Below are 22,214 nucleotides of genomic sequence, written 5' to 3'. Positions count from 1 at the left end.
CACTCACTTTTTTTGCTATACCCAATTAAATGGTGAAATTTGAAAAAAGGTGTTCCTAAAACTCTTCTCCCTACTTACTCCCTGCATGGTAGCATAATCTTATAGGGGTGTAGGGCCTGCAGGCCATACCAAATAACTCTGGTGCCCAGAGGATTTTATAAATGCATAGGTATACTTTTGACAGTATATGCATGTCAGTGTATATATAGCTGCCATTTTTGAAAACAAGCTTACCTAACCTTAGTATATAGTTGTCACTCACAATTTTAGGGGAATTTTCTGCCTACAGCTTTATAGAAGAATATAGCTAATAGACAACTATATGCAAGCTTTTTTTGTGTGTTTTCTAAGTTTTGATAGCATGCAAGGAGATGGTTTTGAATATATAGCAAAGCATGCATGCATAGCTATAGGGTATTTTAAACATCTTTGGCTGTATGATACAAAAGGTGCATTCAGTGGGAGCATGCAAAGCTAAACATATAACTAACAGTGTATATGCTTTAATAATGTGGTGATAGCTATATATATATATACATAGGTAGAAAAAAATTATTTAGTATGGGACTACTGAGCAGCTACATATAGCTACTGCATAGATTTGGTCTGCATGGCTGGGAATTTCTATTCATTTGATATCTACGAGTACACAAAAATCCATATTGTTTGCAGAGTATCATGGCTGAAGCTGTTTAATTGTAGCTTGTATAGGGTGAATTTTGCATTCAGCCTTTAGCTGTACTAAACATACTAATATAGTACTGAATAGTCTTTGTTTACAATAACAACAAACATCTACCCTTCACTGTTTCTTAAACAGCCTCTAGCAACCATTACTGAGATCATTCTCGATATGTCCAGAGTCTCAAAGTGCATGTAACATTTTTATATTTCAATATTAATCATATAAATTAACATGACATAGCTAATAGTGTCCTGTAAATACACATGTTCAGATTCTTCCATATACCCATATATACACAATGATGAAGTAGTTGTATACTCAAAGATATTAAACCATAGAAATGCACGTGCAATTTCCCATTCAGTACACAATGTATATAATACAACGGCAATTAGGTGTAGTGATATGACAGATTGATCTTTTTAAATGAATTAGTATGTATGTGCAAGTTGAGAAAACAGCTAAAAAGAAAAGTGGGCTTTTTTACCGTGAAACTTCGCTCAGCAAAGGTTATACAATACAGCAAGATCATACAATTAATTTTGACAGTTGCTACTATCAAGAGTTTATAATGGTGTATAAACTCTTGCTACTATCTGAAGTAATTATCCAAATTAGACATTTGTGGTTTGTCTCCATTACAAGCTTAGGAAAGGGTCAAAATATTGTGCCATGAACTCCAGCAGTACCAAATGAGCCAAATTCAAGAACACGTGTAATTGTATCCATGAGTTATTTTGCATGAGGGTTCAGCTCAACATGTAGTGCTATATAGTGTAGTTGGGGAGATACATAGTATGTTTCATGTAAGCAACAATGACTTTCTAGCACTCCTCAAACAGAGTTTTGAGCCTAGTAATAAATTATAGCACTGTAGCTGCCTTGAACTGGCTACTTTATAACAAACATCCCTGACAACACATTTATACAATATACCTGTGATGTAATAATGATGCATAGCTCACTGCAGCAATGACAGTGTAGAGGAGGACTATCTCAATCTCTACTCTCAGATCATAAAAGTTCAAATCTTTAAGCTTTGACATAATATCCTAGTGCAAATATTTATGTTAGCCTTATGTAGAAAGCCACAAATAGAGTTTGTATTGACTAGCAATAGATTAACAACAGGTTTGCACAAACTGGTCAGACACAAACCCTAACTATTCAATCTTGATGTATCTGTTACCATATCACTGACCCCCACACAATCATTGATGCATACAATAGCACTCAAGAAATCTATGACACAGATAGAATACAGATAAACTGACAATAATTATTATAGATTAAGTCATCAAACATAAAAAATATAAATGTTGCTTCTATTCAATTCCTATAGTATCAAGCTACAGGAAATTTCATTTCTAGGACTCCCTCAATTCCTGCCGTGATCGTCTGACCACGATTAACTGGTCCCACACCAGAAGGTGTCCCTGTCAGTATAATATCTCCTTCCTCCAGTGTAAAAATGTTACTGATGTAGCTGACGAGGAAAGGGACATTAAATACCATGTCTTTTGTGTTACCATTCTGTCTTGTTTCTCCATCAACCTTCAGCCACAGATTAGTGTTAAACGGGTCAATCTTCTCCTTTGCAATGAAGTCACTTATGGGAAGGAAGGTGTCATAACCTTTACAGACACTCCACGGCCATCCATTCTTTTTAGCATCAAGTTGTTGGTTCCTGGAAGTCATGTCCAGTGCCAATGCATAACCACCTACATGGTCCATAGCACTCGGCTCTGCTATCTTACTGCCTCCCTTGTTGATCACCACAGCCAGTTCTACTTCATAATGTAGCTCAGTACACTTTGGAGGATACTACAGTGGCAATAAAAATACAATAACATTTAATTGACAATACTGAATGACATGAGACTCCTTGGGAGAACCTTGCCTTTGATGGCTGGGAATTAGTAAAATGCAGAACAGATAACAAAACAGAGTAAGCAGAACTTGTCCTTAGCAAAATATGCTCAATGGCATTTTACCTTGTAGCAACTTTGCAGGGCATGCCAATGATTCCTTACAACAGTTTAAGATTACACTACATAATCATGCACTGTAATTGTATTTTAAGTAATCACACACCACACTTTTGTGTTTTTGCACTCACCATTGTAATTTGTGTTGTGCACTCACACTCTTTAGAGGTTCTGCACACTATTTAATAATAATAACTAGTGGTACCCGCACAAAATGCGCGTGATACTAAGACAATTGTTATGTCCTATTGTTTGAATACACTTAAATTTGAACATTACTTCACATCATTACATATCAACAAAGACATGATTACGCATAGCTACTGATGTGCATACATAATTTCCTCAATTGTGTGTAATGTTGGTGGCCTTGTGCACTGGAATTTCTGCACGTCTGTACAGTACTCATGCAGAACACAGTTCTCATGAAGGTGGCGTATCAAGATGTGTCCCATTACAATCATGCACATACATGAAAAAGATTAGTTTTGAATGGCAGGGATGTACTCAACTTCATTTTGATGATGTTGCATGAACTAACATAAAGTCTTTGAGTGTGATATGAGGATCAATTTACCAATAGTTGGTGCATCACCATAATGAGCTATGTTCTAATTCAACTTGCATTTGTCACATTCATTTTGTATATTTATGTAGTCAATTTGAGTAACTGAATTGTAGTTCTATTTCTACATCCTAGTCATGGTAGTGTAATGTTTACTTATCGCATGACCAAGCGTGTATGCATTACAGTATTGAGTATGGGTATTCAAGTTTATCAGCTGTACTGAGCAATGTCAACACAACCATGTGGATTTGGATACAGAAGAGTTCTTTTGTTGCTATCTGAATCAAGATGCATTACCAAGATGAATCCTTCATAAGAAGAGTGGTTACTCTAGAGAGGTTGAGAGAGAGATTGACTGTTGGTAGAGAGGTTGTGTGTGTTCTATTAGGGTAGATATCGAGATGTATGTTCTATTAGGGTAGTTCAACGGAGCTTCTAGAAGTTTCAGCTGTCCCTGTGGAGTTACCAAGGAGTGAAAACGTATCTTATGTCTCCCTACACATTGAAGACTGCAACAGTCACTTCATGATGTTGTTCACGGTTCGTATCCTGGTAAGATAGATGTATGTTTTATTAGAGTAGTTGAACGTAATCTTCCGTTCATCTCTCATAATGGCGAATCTTCCTTGTTTAGTCTGTTAGGTAGCCTGATTAGAGTGATAATAGCTAGTTAAATTGCCACACCTACTACGACTGTTTCCTTCTCCCTTACAGTGGTGTTGCTGGTAATCCTCCGTTTTAGGTCTGTCTGTAGTCCCTGACCTGCTTATATTCATGTCGCGACACTTCTCTATCCTTGTAGTGGACAGCACAGCAGGGTGCAGAGTGTGTATTCCTGGCAAGTCTTCCCTCTGTATACTGTCAAGTAGCCCGATCATAGCTCGTAGACTTGCCACACCCACTACTTGAAACTCTCCTTTTATACTGGAGGGTGTGATAAAAAAATTTTTTTTTAGTTGCCGGATGATAGCGTACACACCAGATCACATGATCAAATTCGCTGATGTGATTGGTTAAATCATGAAAAAGTGATTGATCCTATTTCATTGTAAGCTTTTAGACCAATACGTCATCTGATTTTCTATTGGCAACGCATGTATACCGGAACGCCATACACGCGTATCGTAAACTTATAATGGCCATTGACAGTGATAAGTATCTCGCAACCAAGATTAGCACGTAAGGACAGACACGAAAACCACCTTATGACACATTGTTTTGGACGGGTAGTTGGTCTAGCGAGTTTGAAGCTAATCGGGGGAAAAACCAGGGAGGGGTTTTTGTTTAAAAATTTTAAGGCCTCGATTTTCTGTTTCTCGTTCTGTCGTCCACAGGGGGAGGGAAACGTCTGGTGTAAGCTGGGATGGGGAATACTGGTAACACAATAAAGGTCTCCAGAAAGTTTTGGACACATTCGTGTCTTCCTCGGGTAGCTACGGTGGTTTAAAGGATATTTCCCGCAGTTCAACGAATCGCCACCAATCCCGGATCAAAAGATTCGCCTCTAATTTTAGATTTGAATGGTACCGATCCGATTGGAATCCGACCAAGAACGACGGGACAGTGCCGGAAAAGAGTTATAGAATTATTATATAGATAATAATAATGGGTGGGTGCATCCATGTGTCTAGTGCCTGCATGTGTGTAGTATGTGTGTATGTACAGTGTCAAGCAGTGCTGATAATATAAATAGAAATAATACAGTGGAGCTTCTCTACAACAGACATTTTGGGACCAAGAGTGTTTGGTTACTATTCGCTGTAATATAGAGGCTCTCCTCTTTCAGAGGTAAAAATGTATGAGTTAGACAGACTTGTTGGGACCAAATCCCTGTTCTTATTATGGAGTTTTTCTAATCGTCTACTGTGATGTTCTGTTGTATAGTTATCTCGTCTGATAAGTTGGTGTTGTGATATGCATCACTAAATCACTGGTAAAATTTACATTTAGAATTAAGTTCCAGACATGTTACTTGAAAAACAATTGTGCTGGCAAGCATGCATATACAAGAGGAACCTGGAACCCGAGTTTAGCAGTCACCTTTGTGTAGGAGCGTGCCTGCGCAAGAAGTCAGTGGCGGGGATTGATTGCGTGAAGACCTTGTGGCGGACCGATTGTACTAACATTGTTGTATGGTTGATTGATTGTTGTTGTTATTTGTAAACTAACCAATACTATTACAACTGGAGTATTACAACTTGGAGTTTCCTTCCGAGATTAGTGTTGAAAGCAGTATGGATGAAATCCCCGACCTCTCAAGTGACGAGGACGTGATGCCGGATGGAGATATGTATCCTCTTAACTCTAAAAGAGTAAAAGCAGCGTGGATTCGACATATAGCAGACACTCTAGAACTGCCGACTACGGCATCCTTGGAGGAGACAAGACAAATGATTGAAGGAAAGTTGACAGGGTTGCGATACCAGCCAGAGAATGTGCAAGTCGTAGTACAGAGTAAGGATGAAGGAGCTGTTATATTTCTTGTAAATGAAGCTGGTATTATAATGTCAATTGCTGCTCGCCATATGCATGCTCACGTGACACATGTACAATTGGGTTTAGTGCGCGGTGCACCGCTAGTGCGTAGCCACGAGAACAATGAAACCGGCCGTACAGATGCCCAGCTTGCAGTAGAGCGAGCGAAGGTCAGGATAGCTGAGCTCGAAGCAGACTTCAGTGATGTAACGGTAGATTTGTCGACGACCAAGACGGCCCTAGCCAAAGAGAAGCAACGGACTAGACGATTGTAGCAGCAACAATGCGAATCAAGTGTGGCGCATGAAGACGAGCTTGAGAAGAAAGATTCAGAAATAGCAAAACTGAGAGCTCAGTTAGAGCGTTGTCTGGCTATTGGATCAGAAGGCCAACATCATAGTAGTGAAGGAAGGTTGTCAGCCACTGCCCAGTTGGGATTGAGCGAGCGGACACGTGTACCTGTCAGAAAAGGTAAAGCACCACCAATAGATTCTTACACAGGTGAAAGCTCAGATGTTCTGTGGGAGGACTGGCTACCCACTTTTGAGATTGCTGCTAACTGGAATGAATGGACGGAGGATGAGAAAGTGATTCAGTTGGTAGGACATCTGTGGAAGAAGGCATTACAGGAATGGAACTTGCTTGATCAAGAGGATCGCTCTAATTATTCAAGGGCATGTCAGTTGATGCAAGCCAAGATGGATCCCGACAATAAGGCTATAGCTGCCCAGGACTTTCGTCACACTGTGCAAGAAGAGAATGAGCTAGTTATTGACTTTATCTGTCGCCTTGAAAGGACCTTTCAAAGAGCTTATGGTGGAGATATTTTGTCTAATGAAACCAAAGATGCCCTGTTGTATGGACAGTTGCAGGAAGGCCTAAGCTACAATCTCATGAAGTCCCCATTGGTCTCTGGTGCTAAAGGTTACCAAGAGTTATGCCAAGCTGCGAAGAGTGATGAGCGACGCCAGCAAGGACTTAGTAGGAGGCAGATGTATCAAAGAGATTTATTTATTTATTATTAATTAGCAAAGCCCACCAGGGGCAACACGCTAATGTGCATTACAAATCACAAATTGTTTAGCTTATCTATAATGTTCTTAAAAGTGTCAAGGTTAATTGTGTTGATGTTGTCAATTTTCAAGTTATTCCAATCAATAATTGTTCTTGGCAGAAAAGAATACTTATATAAATCAATTCTGGATTGCAGCTGTGCAAATTTGAGGGGATTATTGGCACGAGTATATGATACAGGGGTTGGCTGGGGTAAACAATGGTTTGGTAGCACCAGTAAGTTTCTTACAATCTTGAATAATAATATAAGTCTAGCATTTCTTCTCCTACTTTTTAAACTTGGCCATTGAAGGTAATTAAGCATATCTGTAATACTGTGTTGTTGACTGGATCTGTGCCATGGTTTATTAAGAACAAATCTTGCAGCTCGGTGTTGGATCATTTCTAATTTGCTAACTGTTGTTTGGTGATAAGGATCCCAGATAGCTGAGCAGTATTCAATAGAAGGTAACAATAATTGTTTGTATAAGTGTTCTTTGATTTGTATTGGGGCATTATATAAATTCCTTTTCAGAAATCCAAGAAGACGGTTTGCCTTTCCACAAATATAGTTAACATGAGGTTCCCATGATAGTGTATGATGGAGGCGGATACCAAGATAGGTGTGCTCTGATACAATATTCAATGGAATATTAGACATTTTATATGTAAAAGTGCTTTTACTGTGGTGGGTTGTAAATTGTAAAATATTGCATTTGGGAATGTTAAATTCCATCAGCCAGTTGCTAGCCCATTGTGTTAAGGAATCTAAGTCATTTTGCAGTATTCTGTGATCGTTGGGCGTAGCTATAGTTTTAAAGAGTAGAATGTCGTCAGCAAATAATCTAATTTCACTCTTGATGTTCGTTACAATATCGTTAATGTAAATTAGGAACAACACAGGACCAAGTACGGAACCTTGTGGAACACCAGATGTAACTTGACATGTAGAAGATCTAGAGCCTTCTACTACAACCTGTTGGGTACGACCATGAAGGAAGGACTCTAGCCACTGTAAGACAGTTCCTCTTATACCATAGTAATTTAATTTGTAGAGAAGTCTAGAATGAGCTACTCGGTCGAACGCTTTAGAAAAGTCTAATATAGCAGCATCAACTTGCAGGTTCCTGTCAATATCTTTTGCAATGTCATTAACAGTAATGAGTAGTTGAGTCTCACAGGAATGTTTTGATCTAAATCCAAACTGGTTGTCTGAAAGAATATTGTGGTCCTCCAAATGCTTCATAATTTGACTCACGATGATATGCTCCATTGTTTTACAAACTACTGAGGTGAGTGAGATAGGACGGTAGTTGCCTGGGTGAGCTTTGGAACCTTTTTTAAATATTGGGGTGACATAGGCATACTTCCATTGTAATGAGACTTCACCAGATTCTAGTGATTGTTTGAAAATATGAGTTAGAATGGGAGATAATTCGGCAGCTGTGGCCTTCAGTACATACGGATGCAAGGAGTCAGGTCCTGGGGATTTGGATGTGTCACAGGTACTTAACAAGTTGTAGACTCCTTGTTCGGTAATCTCAAATGTAGGTAAAGATGGAAATAAGGATGGACCTTTGTCAGGAATGTTACTATTATCTTCGGATGTAAAGACAGACTGAAAGTGTTGATTGAGGGTGTCTGCTTTTTCCACAGGATTGGTTATGATATGACCATTTATAGGATTTATTAATGTACTAATACCATTGTTTTCTTGTTTTCGTGACTTGATGTAGTGCCATAAAGACTTTTTGTTACTGTCTGGTGATGAAGTTAGGTTTGTCAGGTAGGATTTGTGTTGGTACTTTAGTTTATGATCTATCTCTTTTTGTAATGATTTATATTCATTCCAGTCACTATCTCGACAATAACGTTTTGCTCTTCTATAAACTCTTTGCTTTTTACGTATGAGTCGTTTTAAAGCAGAAGACAGCCAGGGAAGGTGAATTCTTGTACTTAATTTCTTGGTAGGAGTATGAGTGTTTATTATTTCTTGTAAATTTTGTAAGAAGAAGGACCAATTTTCATCTAAGCTTTGGGGTGATGCTTGATTTATTTCAAAGTAATCATGTGACAAGTCTGATAATTCCTCTCTTATTTTTTCCCAGTCAGCTAGCTTGTAAAGGTAAACAGTTCTGGGATGTTGTTTGATTACACGTTTAGGAATCTTGATGGATACTAAAACAGCGTCATGGTCACTCAAGCCTGGAAGTGGTTCACATGATATCACAGAATTAGGATTAGTAGTAAAGCATAAGTCTAAAACATTTTGAGCTCTTGTAGGGAAGGTGACTAACTGAGACAGTTGGTAGTTGTGTGATAAGTCAATAAGTCTTTCACGAAAGTGACATGATACATAGGAATTTATTAGTGTACTGTTTTCCCAGTCAATACCTGGACAATTAAAGTCACCTCCAAGAATGATGTGAGTGTGGGGATACTTTTGCTTAATCGTGTCTATGGAAGACTGCAAGTTGTCGAGTATTGTATCACTTGAGTGAGGAGGACAGTAAAAGGAGCCAACGATAAAGTCATTGTTCTTGTCAAGATGAACGTGAGCCCACACTATTTCAATAGTTGAATTGTCATTAATTTGTGTACATGGTATAGAGCTCTTTATGGAAATAAACACACCACCACCAGAAGTGTTTCTGTCTTTTCTGTATGTTTGATAATAGATGACCCCAAGGGTAATAGTAATAGCAACCAAAAGAAGTCCGTAATTGGGGCACAACCAGTTGTAATTAAACAGCAGGCCAGGCTGCAGTCAACACCTGAGATGGGAGTAAGTAGTATGAGGTGCTACAATTGCCCCCAGGTGGGCCATGTGGCCAAGTATTGTCCTGAGAAAAAGGCAGCACGAGTAATAGCACCTGGGGATAGTGAAGATGCTGCAAGTCACACTCCTTGTGACCCATGGATACGTACTGTTGCAACTGTAACAAAGCAACATAGTTTGGAAGTGAGCCAAAGACGAGGGCCAGTGTACAAAGTGGATGTAGAAATCGAAGGAGTAAAAACGAGAGCCCTATTAGATCATGGTGCCCAAGTTTCCTTGATACGGAAGCAGATGTTACCACAAATTCAAAAGGACAGGGGATGGACCAAAGAACAGTGTCATTCTAAGAACTTGGTATTGGACCAACAGCCAGTAGGTGCAGAAGGAAACTCCTTAGGAGCTGTAGGAGTAGTCCAATTGCAAGTGAAGGTGGAGAATATGGGAGTACACAGACAAGTTCCATTCTATGTTCTTGACTCCAGCAAACCAATTTGGAATGGGAACTTGCCAACTGTGGTGTAATCCTCGGTACTAATGCCCTAGATAACTTAGGTTTTCGAATATCTCTCCCTGATGGCTCTACAGTTACACCAGAGAGTACAACAGGTGCTGTTGATGTTGCAGCTGGGACAAGCCCCTATGCACAGCCAAGTGAGACAGACCAGGTGAGCACTGAGGAGAAGCAAGAAGCACCTGTAGGTCAAGCAAGCAAGATGTTGAAGGTATCACTTGCAAATGGCGTCCACTTGGGTCCTCGACAGACTAAACTGGCAAGAGTACAAGTGAAGGAACTAAACAGACAGGATGGATTTCAGACGGGCCTATTAGGCCCAGTTGATGATCTTGCTGGAAAGTGTTGTGATTTTGTTGAAGAGTTATGGTCTGGTGAGGAGTCGCTTAAGATTCCACTCACTAATTGGGCTATGGAACCCCTAGTAATTAATAAGGGGCAAATAGTGGGAACAGTAGAAGAAGTCTCACTGGTATCCAATGGTGATGTTGTCTGGGAAAAGCAACCTGACCTAGTCACAAGAATAAGTAGTAGTGCAGAGCAGCTCCAAGGAAGAAACGAGACATATAGAACAACACCTGAATGTGGGAAACGAATGTAGTCACAATGAACGTAACAGTTTGTTGTAATTGTTACTGGAAAAGCACCAAGTGTTTGCTTTGTCAGATGAAGAGCTTGGGGAAACAGATTTGGTCGAACATCAGATAGAAATGTCAGAACACAAACCCTTCAAGGTGTTCCCACGTAGATTGCCATATGCCTTGCGAGAAGAACTGGAAGTGGAATCGGACCAGTTACTCCATGTTGGATGCATAGAGCCATCCAGTAGCCCATATGCATCTGGGTTAGTTTTAGTGAGAAAGAAGGATGGTGGGTTGCGTGTATGCGTAGACTATAGGAGCATTAACAGAAACACTGTGCCAGATCGCTACCCACTTCCTAGAGTGGATGAGTTGATAGACACTGTAGGAAAGCAGAAAGGAAAGTTTTTCACATCCTTAGATCTTATGAAGGGCTACCATCAGATCAGGGTAGCAGACTGTGACAAGCCGAAGACTGCATTTATATGCCACAGAGGACTGTTCCAATACCGTAGAATGCCATTTGGGCTCACCAACGCCCCAGCTACATTCCAGAGACTAATGGGGAAGCTGTTTGGTGGCAAGGAATAGGATTTTTTGTTTGTATATCTCGATGACTTGCTAATTGTTTCTAGGACCTTAGATGAACACAAAAGACACATTAGAAAAGTGCTGCACCGTTTAGAGGAGGCAAACTTGCAACTAAAACCCCAGAAATGTTTTTTTGCACAAACACGCATTGAGTACTTGGGTCACACTCTGACAGCAGAAGGTGTACTGCCAAACAGTAACAAAGTCAAGGCTATTCTGGAGTACCCAAGACCTACCTCAATAAAGGAAGTAAGAAGTTTCCTGGGTTTAGTTAATTACTACAGACGACATATCTGCAACCTGGCTGCTGTTTCCCGACCTTTAACAGCATTGACTAGAAAAGATAAAGCTACTGGTTTGATGGTACCATTTGGTTGGAGTGAAGAGTGTGAGTTCACTTTTATCAAGATTAAACAGCTACTAACTTCTGCTCCAATACTGCGTCCTCCTGACTTGACAAAAGAGTTCTATCTGTGGACAGATGCAAGCAGCAAAGGGTTTGGAGCCGTTCTGGAACAACAAGGAGATGATGGTAAGAGATACCCGGTGGCATTCGCTAGTCGACAAACAAACCTAGCAGAACAGAAATACGCTCCAACAGAGCTTGAGGTTGCAGCATTGATCTTTGCAGTTGAGCATTTTGAAGTCTATTTGATTGGCAGTACTACAACAGTCTACACAGATCATCAAGCACTGGTAAGCTCCTTCCTGTCTTATATGAAGAGCCAGACCAGAGGTCTTTTAGCTAGATGGTACCTGAGAATCTCAAGATTCTTACCGTTGCTGCGGATAGAATACAACCAGGGTCAGCTAATTGTGTGGCAGATGCCTTATCCAGGTTACCAGTTCCAGTGGAGGAGGTTAATACTGGTAGTGTTTTACAAATTACTATAGCTGAAGACCAAACCATGAGTCAGGTCGAGACTCAGCAAAGGCAGGACCCTGAGTTACTGAAGATAATAGAGTGTCTTGAGAAGCGAGCAGATCTGACAGACCCCAACAAGGTGCCAGCTCTGGAGGAGAAAGGCTATCTGTTGGTTGATGGAGTTTTGTATTATGAGAGTTCTAGGTCTCCTAGGAGAAGACTGGTTGTTCCCAAGCACCTGAGAAAATTGTTACTGAGCGAGCACCACAATACACATTTTGCAGGACATTTTGGAACCAAGAAATTAGTTGGTAGACTGACACAGTACTATTATTGGACTGGCATGGGGAGTGATGCACACAAGAAGTGTGAGAGCTGTGTTACGTGTGCTTCTGTCCAAGGACAAGGACATAAGGAGAGGCCACCTTTGAAGAGTATCAGAGTGGGAGGAGCTTTCGAAAGTGTGGGAATGGATTTCAAGGAAATGGACATGAGTAAGGCTGGCAATAAGTATGCATTGGTGATACAAGACTATTTAACTAAGTGGCCAGAAGTTTATGCTGTCCCAGATAGGAAGGCTGAAACTGTAGCGAAATGTTGGATGGATTTTATCTGGAAACATGGTGTGCCAAACAGGATAATACACGACAGAGCTGCAGAATTCCTTTCAGAATTGTTGCAAGAAACAGCTAGATTGGTTGGCGTATCCCAGCTCCCAACCTCTGGGGGGCACCCTCAGACTGATGGATTGGTGGAGCGACTAAATCGTACCTTGAAGCAGATGTTGACTAAACTGGTTTCAAAGGGAGGACACAACTGGGATACCTTGTTGGGCCCAGTGTTGTTTGCCTACAGGACTACTCCCCATTCTTCAACAGGTGAGTCCCCGTTTTATTTGGTTTACGGTCATGATGCACGCATTCCTTCCTCAGTGTCCTTCACTCCACCAGTTACTAAGTACCACACACTGGAGACAGAGTATGGCAGGTCTTTATTTCAGGAGTTACAGAGTGCACGAAGCATAGCACAGAGGAGTATTGGTGAAGCTCAGCAGAAGCAGAAAAAGAATTATGACAAGAGTGTTACTGATAGTCATCTCAGGGAGGGAGACCCTTGTATGTTGAAGGTTGAACCTAGATTTCATCTAGACAGAAGTTACAAGGGACCTTTTCGTATTCAGTCACTGACAGCAACTAATGCTATAATTAGGCCAATGAGTGACTGTAATGGTGAGCCAATTAATGTTTCTAGGCAACGGCTATCTAAGTGCAGCCCACTGATAACGGAAGGAAATCCGTGGTTGGGACATGGTGGGAAATGATGACGACGCCCACAGATTCATAGACAGAAGGAAAGGTTTAATACTCACGTGACCAGGAGTTGCAACAGAAATCGTCGTCTTTCACTGGCCGCGGTACTCGTAATTCTACCCTTAAACGCTGTTGTACCGTGGCACTTTTAACGGTACCACTAAAGGCAAGCGTAATTACCATTGTTACAGTCGTTTGCAGCTTTTTTCGTAATATAGGTGGGCACTAACTGGAAATGCCATTCAAGAGACCAAGATCACCCAATACTACGCCAGAGAAATCATCAGATAAGTCGGCTAAAGTAGATGTATGTGTTAAATGTAATGAAACGGTGGTTGAAGATTGTATTTCCTGTGATTGGTGCTCTGAATGGGAGCATAGATCCTGTGCCTCGATTCAAGAAAGGGACTTTGAGCTATGTAATTATGAAAATGTTGCATTTTTTTGCTATCGTTGCTTGCCAGATGTCTCAAAAGCCCTCTCACTTTACAACACCTATTCCAAACTTGATGCTGAGTTCGAAAAGAGATTTCAGTCTATGGAAGATAAGTTTCACAAAGGAATCGGTCACCATCTTACTAAATGCTTTGAAGCAGCTAATTTAGCAGCGTTGGAGGACACTTGTAAAAAGCTACAAACATCAGTTAAAGACTTATCAACAAAAATTAATGACCTGTCCACCTCTAGCAGTAACCTTCAGATGGAAATTGAAAGTACCTCAGTATCTTTAAACCCAACCCAATCTAGTTCTGCAGCTGCTCCCCCAGCCGGCTCTGCTTTAAGTATAATTGATGAACTTGCTGACCGTGACAGAAGAAAAAAGAACATGATTGTTTATAACCTACCTGAACCTGCTCCAAACAAAAGTGATAGTGATTCATTTACTGCTATGTGTTCTTCTGTTTTCAATGGTCCATATGCTATCACAAAATCAGTACGATTGGGGAAAAAGCTGCCTAACAAACACAGGCCTCTGTTATTGTGCTTAGAACGCGAAGAAGACAAACTTACGTTGCTTTCTCGCTCTTACCTTCTATGCCATAATGATTCCTACAAGAACGTGTTCATAGCCCCGGACAGAACCAGGTTTGAGAGAGAAAAACATAAGAAACTGCTTTCTGAATTTAATCACAGACGCTCACAAGGTGAGGTTGACCTAATAATCCGTAATGGAGCTATAATCACCAAACCTGCTAGAGGTAACACAGCTACTCACAACTCTGTAGCTACTCACAACTCTGTACCTACTACAAACCAACATTCCTGACAACTTTCAAAATGGCCTGAGTAACTGTTCCATGTCTCATACATCGGATTTAAACTATAGCAGCCAATTTGATTCTTCTCCTGGCCCCTGCACTTTTGATAACTCTGATTCCCCTGAAATTAGTTTTAAACTACCACGGCTTGCCATTGCTAATTTTTGTAGTGTTAGAAACAAACAAGCTGAATTGGAATTGTTTCTAGATAATCAAGATATTCACTTATTAATAGGAACTGAATCGCACTTAAACGATACAATTTTTGATTCAGAAGTTTTCCCCAGAAACTATTCTGTATTCAGGAAGGATAGAAATATTCATGGAGGAGGAGTATTTATCCTAGTTGAAAAATCCATACCATCATCAATTCTAGAGATAGACTCAACTTGTGAAGTTATCTGGGTCCTTTTACATCTCCAACATTCTCATGACATCATCCTGGGAGCATTCTATGTTCCTCCGAATTCTCCATCATCTGTATGGGATGAGCTTTCTGAAAGCTTAACACAAGTAAGGCAAAAATTTCCAACCACAATGATCGTATTGGGAGGTGACTTTAATTGTCCTGGGGTGGATTGGTCGTCTGGTTCACTTATGGACTCTTACGTAACATTAACTTTCCGAGAATCCTTGATAACACTAGCTCATGATTTTATGTTGGAGCAAACTGTTAATTTGCCAACCAGAGGTAATAACATTTTAGATTTGTGCTTTACCACCCACCCTGACTATATCCATCAGTGTATAACAGTATCAGGCTTCAGTGACCATGAGACAGTTATTGTAGAACTGGCCAATCTTCAGGTTGGCCACAAGAATGTTCAGAAGAAAATATACCTTTATAATAGAGCAAACTGGGATATAATTAGGGAAAAGGTCTCTATAGTTTCAGACATGTATTTAACTTTGAATGAAAATAGCTCTAGAACTGTGGAACAAAATTGGAACTTTATTCATGAAAACATTCTACAAATCGTTAAAGACCATATTCCAGCTAAGAAAATATCTACATTAAGTCGCTTACCATGGATGACCTCTCAACTCAAAAGGCTGATTAAAAGAAAACAACGTTTGTATAAGCGAGCTAAAAGATTTAAACGCCCTTCTGATTGGAAAGCATATAAAGACATGCAATCCCAAGTACGATCTGCTTTAAAGCAACAGCGCCTTAAATATCTTACTAGTAGTCTAAACTCAGATTGTGACAATAGCAGAAGAAAAACATTTTGGAGGTTTATAAAGTCTGGCATTAGCACATTACAGACACCTACTGATCAAGTAACTACACCCAAAGAAATTGCAGAAACTTTAAATAACCAGTTTAAATCGGTCTTTACAGTAGAGGACTTGGAAAGCATCCCTGAAATACCAGCATCCTCATATCCATCTATAAACAACATTGATATATCACCAAATGGGGTTTTCAAAATACTATCTGAGTTGGATCCCTATAAATCCCCTGGCCCTGATGCTATCTCTGGACATTTAGTAAAACAAACTGCTGCTGAAATTACTCCGATGCTGACCCATCTCTTTCAACAATCTTTGTCCGCTGGTGTGGTCCCTAGACAATGGAAACTAGCACATGTCACTCCCATTTTCAAATCTGGCAAAAGAACTGTCCCACAAAACTACCGACCAGTATCTCTGACATCAATCATTTGCAAAGCAATGGAACATATACTCACAAGTCAAATTATGAAACACTTGGAAGCTCATGATATCTTAGTCTTCTGTCAATTCGGCTTTAGATCAAGGCATTCCTGTGAATCGCAGTTGCTTACTGTTACTGATGACTTTGCAAAAGCATTGAGTAATAAACTCCAAGTAGATGTTGGTATACTAGACCTGTCCAAAGCATTTGATAAAGTTCCACATAAAAGACTGCTAAGCAAAATTGAATTCTATGGCATTAGAGGCAAGATTTTACAATGGCTAGAGTCTTTCTTGAGCAATCGCTACCAACAAATTGTCGTAGATGATTCCTTTTCTAATTATTGTAAAGTCACATCGGGAGTACCACAAGGCTCAGTTTTGGGTCCTACCTTGTTCTTACTGTATATAAATGATATAACTAAGGGTATTAGTAGTCAAATGAAACTCTTTGCAGATGATTGCTTAATATACAAAGTTATTCACAGTTCAACAGACCATCAAACACTCCAACAAGACTTGACAATACTGTCAAAGTGGGCAGATAAATGGCAAATGGCTTTTAACATCAGCAAATGTAAGATAATGCAAATTTCTAATCACCATAACAAAAGTTTATTTTCATATGTAATGAATGGCACCTCACTGGCAGTTACAGAACAACATTTGTATCTTGGAGTAAAGTTACATCACAGACTTTCATGGAAGCCACATATAGATTACATCTGCAATAAGGCAAACAGAGCTGTTGGTTTTTTGCGACAAAATCTACAGCATTGCCCTAGCCATCTACGTGAGCTAGCATATAAACAATTTGTCTTGCCTATTTTAGAGTATTGTTCCCCAATATGGGATCCATATCACCAAACCAACATAAATCAAGTAGAGATGGTCCAACATAGAGCTGCTCGTTTTGTCACAGGTCAACCATGGAGACGAAATAATAGAGACAGCATCACTAACATCCTTGAAAACTTGCAATGGCCTACACTACAAGAACGTCGCAAATCAGCTAGACTAGTTTTACTATATAAAGTACTACATGATTTATTAATTATACCGAACTGTTATCTCCCATTTAAATCTACTGTATTACGGACCCGACACTCACACAACTTTAAACTAGTACCTTACCAACCAAGAATTGATGTATATAAATATTCCTTCCTCCCAAGAACTGTACCAGAATGGAATAGATTAGATGCTGAGATTATTGAGACTGACTGTGTTGAAGAATTTAAGCAAAAATTAGCCCCTTTTATGTATATGGTTAAGTAACTTATCGTAATTGTATATATTTTTATAGTTTATTATTGTAATTGTACATATGTATATAATTAAGTAACTTGTTGTAATTGTACATACTTATATAGTTAAGTAACTAATGGAAATTGTACACATGTAATTGCACATCAGCATTATACCCCTGGAGGGTCCTGCTGATTAACAATAAATAATAATAAATAAGGCTGACCACACTCCTAGTAGGATGATTAACAATGGACAACAGGCAGCTGATCATGACAAAGTGTCACCAAAGGTCACCACTAGGCATGGGCGAGTGATCAGAAAGCCAGGAAGATTTTTGTTTGTTGGCAAAGCACAAAAAGGAGGGGGAAGATGTAGGAGCGCGCCTGCGCAAGAAGTCAGTGGCGGGGATTGATCGCGTGAGGACCTCGTGGCGGACCGATTGTACTAACATTGTTGTATGGTTGATTGATTGTTGTTGTTATTTGTAAACTAACCAATACTATTACAACTGGAGTATTACATTTGTATGACAACCACGAACACTAGGTCCCAAATACAGTCATCTGTATAACATGTACAACAGCTAATCACTGTATGTTACTTGGCCCTGCTTGCCAGCATTAGGGTGGCAAATGAGACATCCCATCAAACAATACACTTCCTGCTTTTAATGAATGCCATATAATATAGTTGGCTCCATTCCTTACAAGGCTTACAGTTAATGGCATTGACAGCATTCAAATCATACTAGACAGATGCTATAGTGTCCTTTCAAAGTGTAACAGAGTTAATCTTGAGCTAGGAGGGAGGCCAGACATGATGGTATTGACATGCAATTAAGTTGTTTTTTTTAATCTGTGGTGACCACAAAGGCATGCCCAAGATATGCTCTGAGGTTAGCAGTTTACTATGTTGTGCCAGCCTGCTATTTCATGTACTGCAGTGTAAAATGTATTTATAAGCCGATTTCCATTTGTACTTTTACTTGTGGTGTTCATGATCACCTGTACAACTAGATATCAGTGCATCTCTTATGTTCATACATTGCATTAGGGATAGACCTACAATATTTTCTAAACCATAGCAGCATAAGAAAAGTTTGAATATAAAAGCAAGTATAAGGCCTTGACAGAAAACTTTATGACTCATATCCTACAAAACCCCTTGTAACAGAATCAATTCTATAAAAGCTATTTTATGTGACCAGTAGTTACCCTTTAAAATACTGTAGTGTCAGTGAGTGGTTGAGTAGTATCAGCTCTGCAGTACATAAGTGGCTCCAATGTTTGCAGAAGCTAACATCCAAGTTGGTAAAACCACAGGAAGGGAGAAACAACAAAGTTAAAAAGACCAGTCAAATCGCTTGATGGCCACTCAACTTTCACAATGTCCTAACAGTACGTCAGCACATGTCTGAAAAGTTATTTCGCACACTGTGCTAAAACAGGTTATAGCACTTTGCGAAGCTAGCAATATGGTGATATGGTAGATCAGCTGTTAATAGCACTTACATTGACATTTCATAAGGATGCTGTGTCTTCATTCACACCACATCTGTTTGAGTACATTGTTTAATGTAACATTGTTTGATTGATTAATAAATTATATAGATTAGGACAACACTCATGACGTAAATTGGCTTGCTATTATCCGAACACTTGAACAGTAGAAATGACTGCTCTATTAGAGTATTTTTATGATCTATTAGAGCATTAGAACGGGGCTCTCTATATAAATTGATTATCTGAGTGTGTCTTGGTCCCAAGGGGGTCGGATAATCAAGGAAGTACTGTATAGTGAAGAAGAGGGAGTGGCTTTATCAAACAGTTTCAGTCTAGGAGAAGCAGTGGCTTAGTCCATATATTGTGAAGGCAGAGAGGGAGTAGCTTCATCTAACAGTTTGGCTTAGGAGGAGTGGTGTCATGCATGAATTGCGAAGGAGAAGAAACGGCTTCATGTATCCATTCTAACAGCAGAAAGAAAGTGGCTTACACTGGTCCTCAGAGTTTCTAAGGTTATTAACCATCAGAGGACTCAGTCTAGATAAAGTAGTGCCCTCATCTGCAGCTACAAACCTCACCATTGATAAGTGAAACTGAGCCCTCTGAAATATAATTCATAAATGGCTCAAACTATTAATAAAAATTACTTACAACTTTGTAGCAAACTATTGGAAGCATTTTGAATCACATTGAAGGCACTTTTGGGCTTGAATACCTAACCAATACTGTAAAGGCACTGTGATGGTACTGTGAGGCTGGTTTCTGGTCAATAATTTTTGTGAGAAGGTGCAAACCTTTATGGCCCCTACTGTATGATAGTATCGTCTAAAGTAGATATACGATGCAAAGTTTGTTTGGCTAGCAGTGACATTTTCTATAGGAAGTAGTCTTAAAATGTCACATATGCAATCATAACTTTCATCCAGAAGATAATATTTGTTTCATTGAATGTTGTTAAACTTGGATCTTCAACAATAATATTACTAGGTAATTATATAAGTGGGGTCAGTCACTTGGAAAATCCTCAACACTATTACTTACTTTGAATTAGGCCATAAAATTTCATATTTCAATCCAAATTTTCATTTCAATGGTGAAATTTCAGGAAATTTCTGCTTTAAACCGGACCACATTTTATTCAACAAGCCATAAAAAGATTTCACTTGATGACTGTTATACTTGTGGAAAATATAAATGTAACGTGTGTTTGACAAATTTCATACTGTATAGTCAGAAATTTTGAGAGACAAAACTTTTAAAAACGTGAAAATCGAATTTTACAGTTTCATCCCTCGAAAACTTCCGACTATACGGTATGAAATTTGTCAAGCAGCACTTCAATCAACAATGTGTCATGAGTGATGAACCTAGTCTCTTTGCTCTGACAGCTTATTTTTTTCCTGGTGGGTTGGAAAGGCCATTATTCCCAAACTCCCCAAATCTTAAAATTTGTATAAATAGTTGTAATCCTATTCCCCCACCAAATATACAAAAAGTATAAAGCATTCAATCTGGGCACAACACTATGATGACGACCCCCCGAGTTTAAAATTGGAATTCGCATAGCTAGTTGCTTACAATTATCGATCCTCCTTCTCTAAGATAGGACGTGGTTGGTTTCAGGAACAACAACGGCTCCGGCAGAACATCTTGGTTAAACTCCTTAGCGTGTGCTCTAATAAATTCGAGCAGTAAAACAGAAAATAAAGGCTTCAACATTTATTACTAGGCTATATACACTCACTGGTAATTCCTGCCACAAGCAACAATTTTTTTCCCAAACTCCACAAATCTTCTAATGTCGTTCACCTTCGCCATTGTCTTGTCACGTGAGATCAACACTGAACCGTTCTTATGGCAACAAGGTGACTTGTAAACTGCAAGAAAACGTTAGAATACAGAAGTGAAAGGAATGGCCAGCAACTTCGACGACGAGCTAGGAGATTCACTGAATATATTGAAGAGTCGCTTCAGTCTTGGAAAAGCGGAACAGCGTGGTAACCCAGCTCAACTCGTACTCTTAGCCGAACATGCCATCAAAGTGAATCAGTTGAACTTTTTCCCGCACTTTTTCTATGTCATGATTAGGTGAAGCGACTGGATATTGCAGTCGAGTGTATCCAGTTTTATTTCAAGTTAGACCCGCCACTCAACCAATTCCATTGTAGAGCACTATTCTGCAAGGCTCACTACACTTGTCCCAGCTCCTATCATGACTTGGTACAGTTTGTTTACACCAGTGAGCTGTTTAATGGCTTTTCTTTTATAGGAAAAGTTGAATGAAGCTACTGGTTACATACTGAAGGCTATAAATGTTGCAAAGAAGTCAAAAATGTATGAGTGTAATACGTAACATATTCAGTACCATCTATGTTTTGCTTCAGATATCATTTTCTGGTATTCAATGCTTCGGTACACTTGTGGCAGACCATACGACCTTATCAGCAGTCAGGATACAGACAGGCAATTGCTAGACCTTTAGCCAGTGTTGTTAAAGCTTTGGAAGAGATTGGGGAACAAGACTACCAATGGAGATTAGAACTTATGATGTAAAGCAATGGGAGGTTAAATTGTAATGACACTATCTAACTATGTAGGTCATTGATACATTGTTATCTGGATGGTGGTCAGAAAGATGACGCAGCTCGTGTTTGTAATTCTGCCATTAGCCTGGCCAAGAAACATTGCCCAGATAAAATAATTGAGATATTCAAATTACAGGTATTTAGATGTAACATCACTTAATTTTGATGATTGTTGTAGCTTTGCCATCATCTTGGAGACAGCAAGCAGCATGAAAAGATGGCCAAATCGTCTGACTACCTCTTAACTATTTACAAAATGTATAAAATAAAAGGGTGTGTTTTAGTTGCACGGTTCTGTCTCTGTTAATGTTTGTTTACAGTGATATCCGCAAGCAGCTAGCTAGCACAGGCCATATAAACCAGTCAGAATTAGTAGATAAGATAAAGAAAATGCTGGATGTTTTGGCTGGCAATGCTCCCAACACGCAGTCCACACTTCGAACTACCAGCATCTCTAGATCCACTAGTGCCTCAGCTACCCCACAACATGGCATGTCATCAGATGACAGGTAAGTGAACACCTACAAACACTTGTGGTAGATCTTGTCTCCACAG

At 39.5% G+C, this 22,214-nt stretch overlaps 2 protein-coding genes across 3 annotated transcripts in view; one reads left to right on the top strand and one right to left on the bottom strand.

Moving 5' to 3' along the window:
* Window positions 1-1,950: 1,950 nt before the first annotated feature.
* Window positions 1,951-20,977, bottom strand: LOC136269367 (uncharacterized). Its single transcript, XM_066064918.1, has 3 exons — window positions 20,819-20,977; window positions 20,653-20,749; window positions 1,951-2,509 (listed from the first exon to the last, which is right to left on the bottom strand). The coding sequence occupies exons 1-3, from the start codon at window positions 20,890-20,892 to the stop codon at window positions 2,030-2,032; spliced, it is 651 nt and encodes a 216-aa protein (XP_065920990.1). The 5' UTR covers window positions 20,893-20,977; the 3' UTR covers window positions 1,951-2,029.
* LOC136269362 (cilia- and flagella-associated protein 46-like) overlaps window positions 20,917-22,214 on the top strand; it is a 14,008-nt gene continuing 12,710 nt past the window's right edge. Inside the window, exons 1-7 of one of the 2 annotated variants that reach the window (XM_066064908.1) lie at window positions 20,917-21,115; window positions 21,163-21,294; window positions 21,344-21,408; window positions 21,459-21,623; window positions 21,672-21,795; window positions 21,838-21,917; window positions 21,980-22,168. In XM_066064908.1, coding sequence (XP_065920980.1) covers window positions 20,987-21,115; window positions 21,163-21,294; window positions 21,344-21,408; window positions 21,459-21,623; window positions 21,672-21,795; window positions 21,838-21,917; window positions 21,980-22,168 — 884 coding nt within the window. In that variant the 5' untranslated portion in view covers window positions 20,917-20,986. Of the gene's footprint in view, window positions 21,116-21,162; window positions 21,295-21,343; window positions 21,409-21,458; window positions 21,624-21,671; window positions 21,796-21,837; window positions 21,933-21,979; window positions 22,169-22,214 lie in introns of both variants that reach the window. The other variant, XM_066064907.1, reaches the window with a different exon arrangement.

This window comes from Dysidea avara, chromosome 10, assembly GCF_963678975.1.
Source record: "Dysidea avara chromosome 10, odDysAvar1.4, whole genome shotgun sequence".
Classification (NCBI taxonomy): Eukaryota; Metazoa; Porifera; class Demospongiae; order Dictyoceratida; family Dysideidae; genus Dysidea; species Dysidea avara.
Note: the sequence above shows the minus strand (reverse complement) of the source record. Positions and strands in the feature narration are given on the sequence as shown.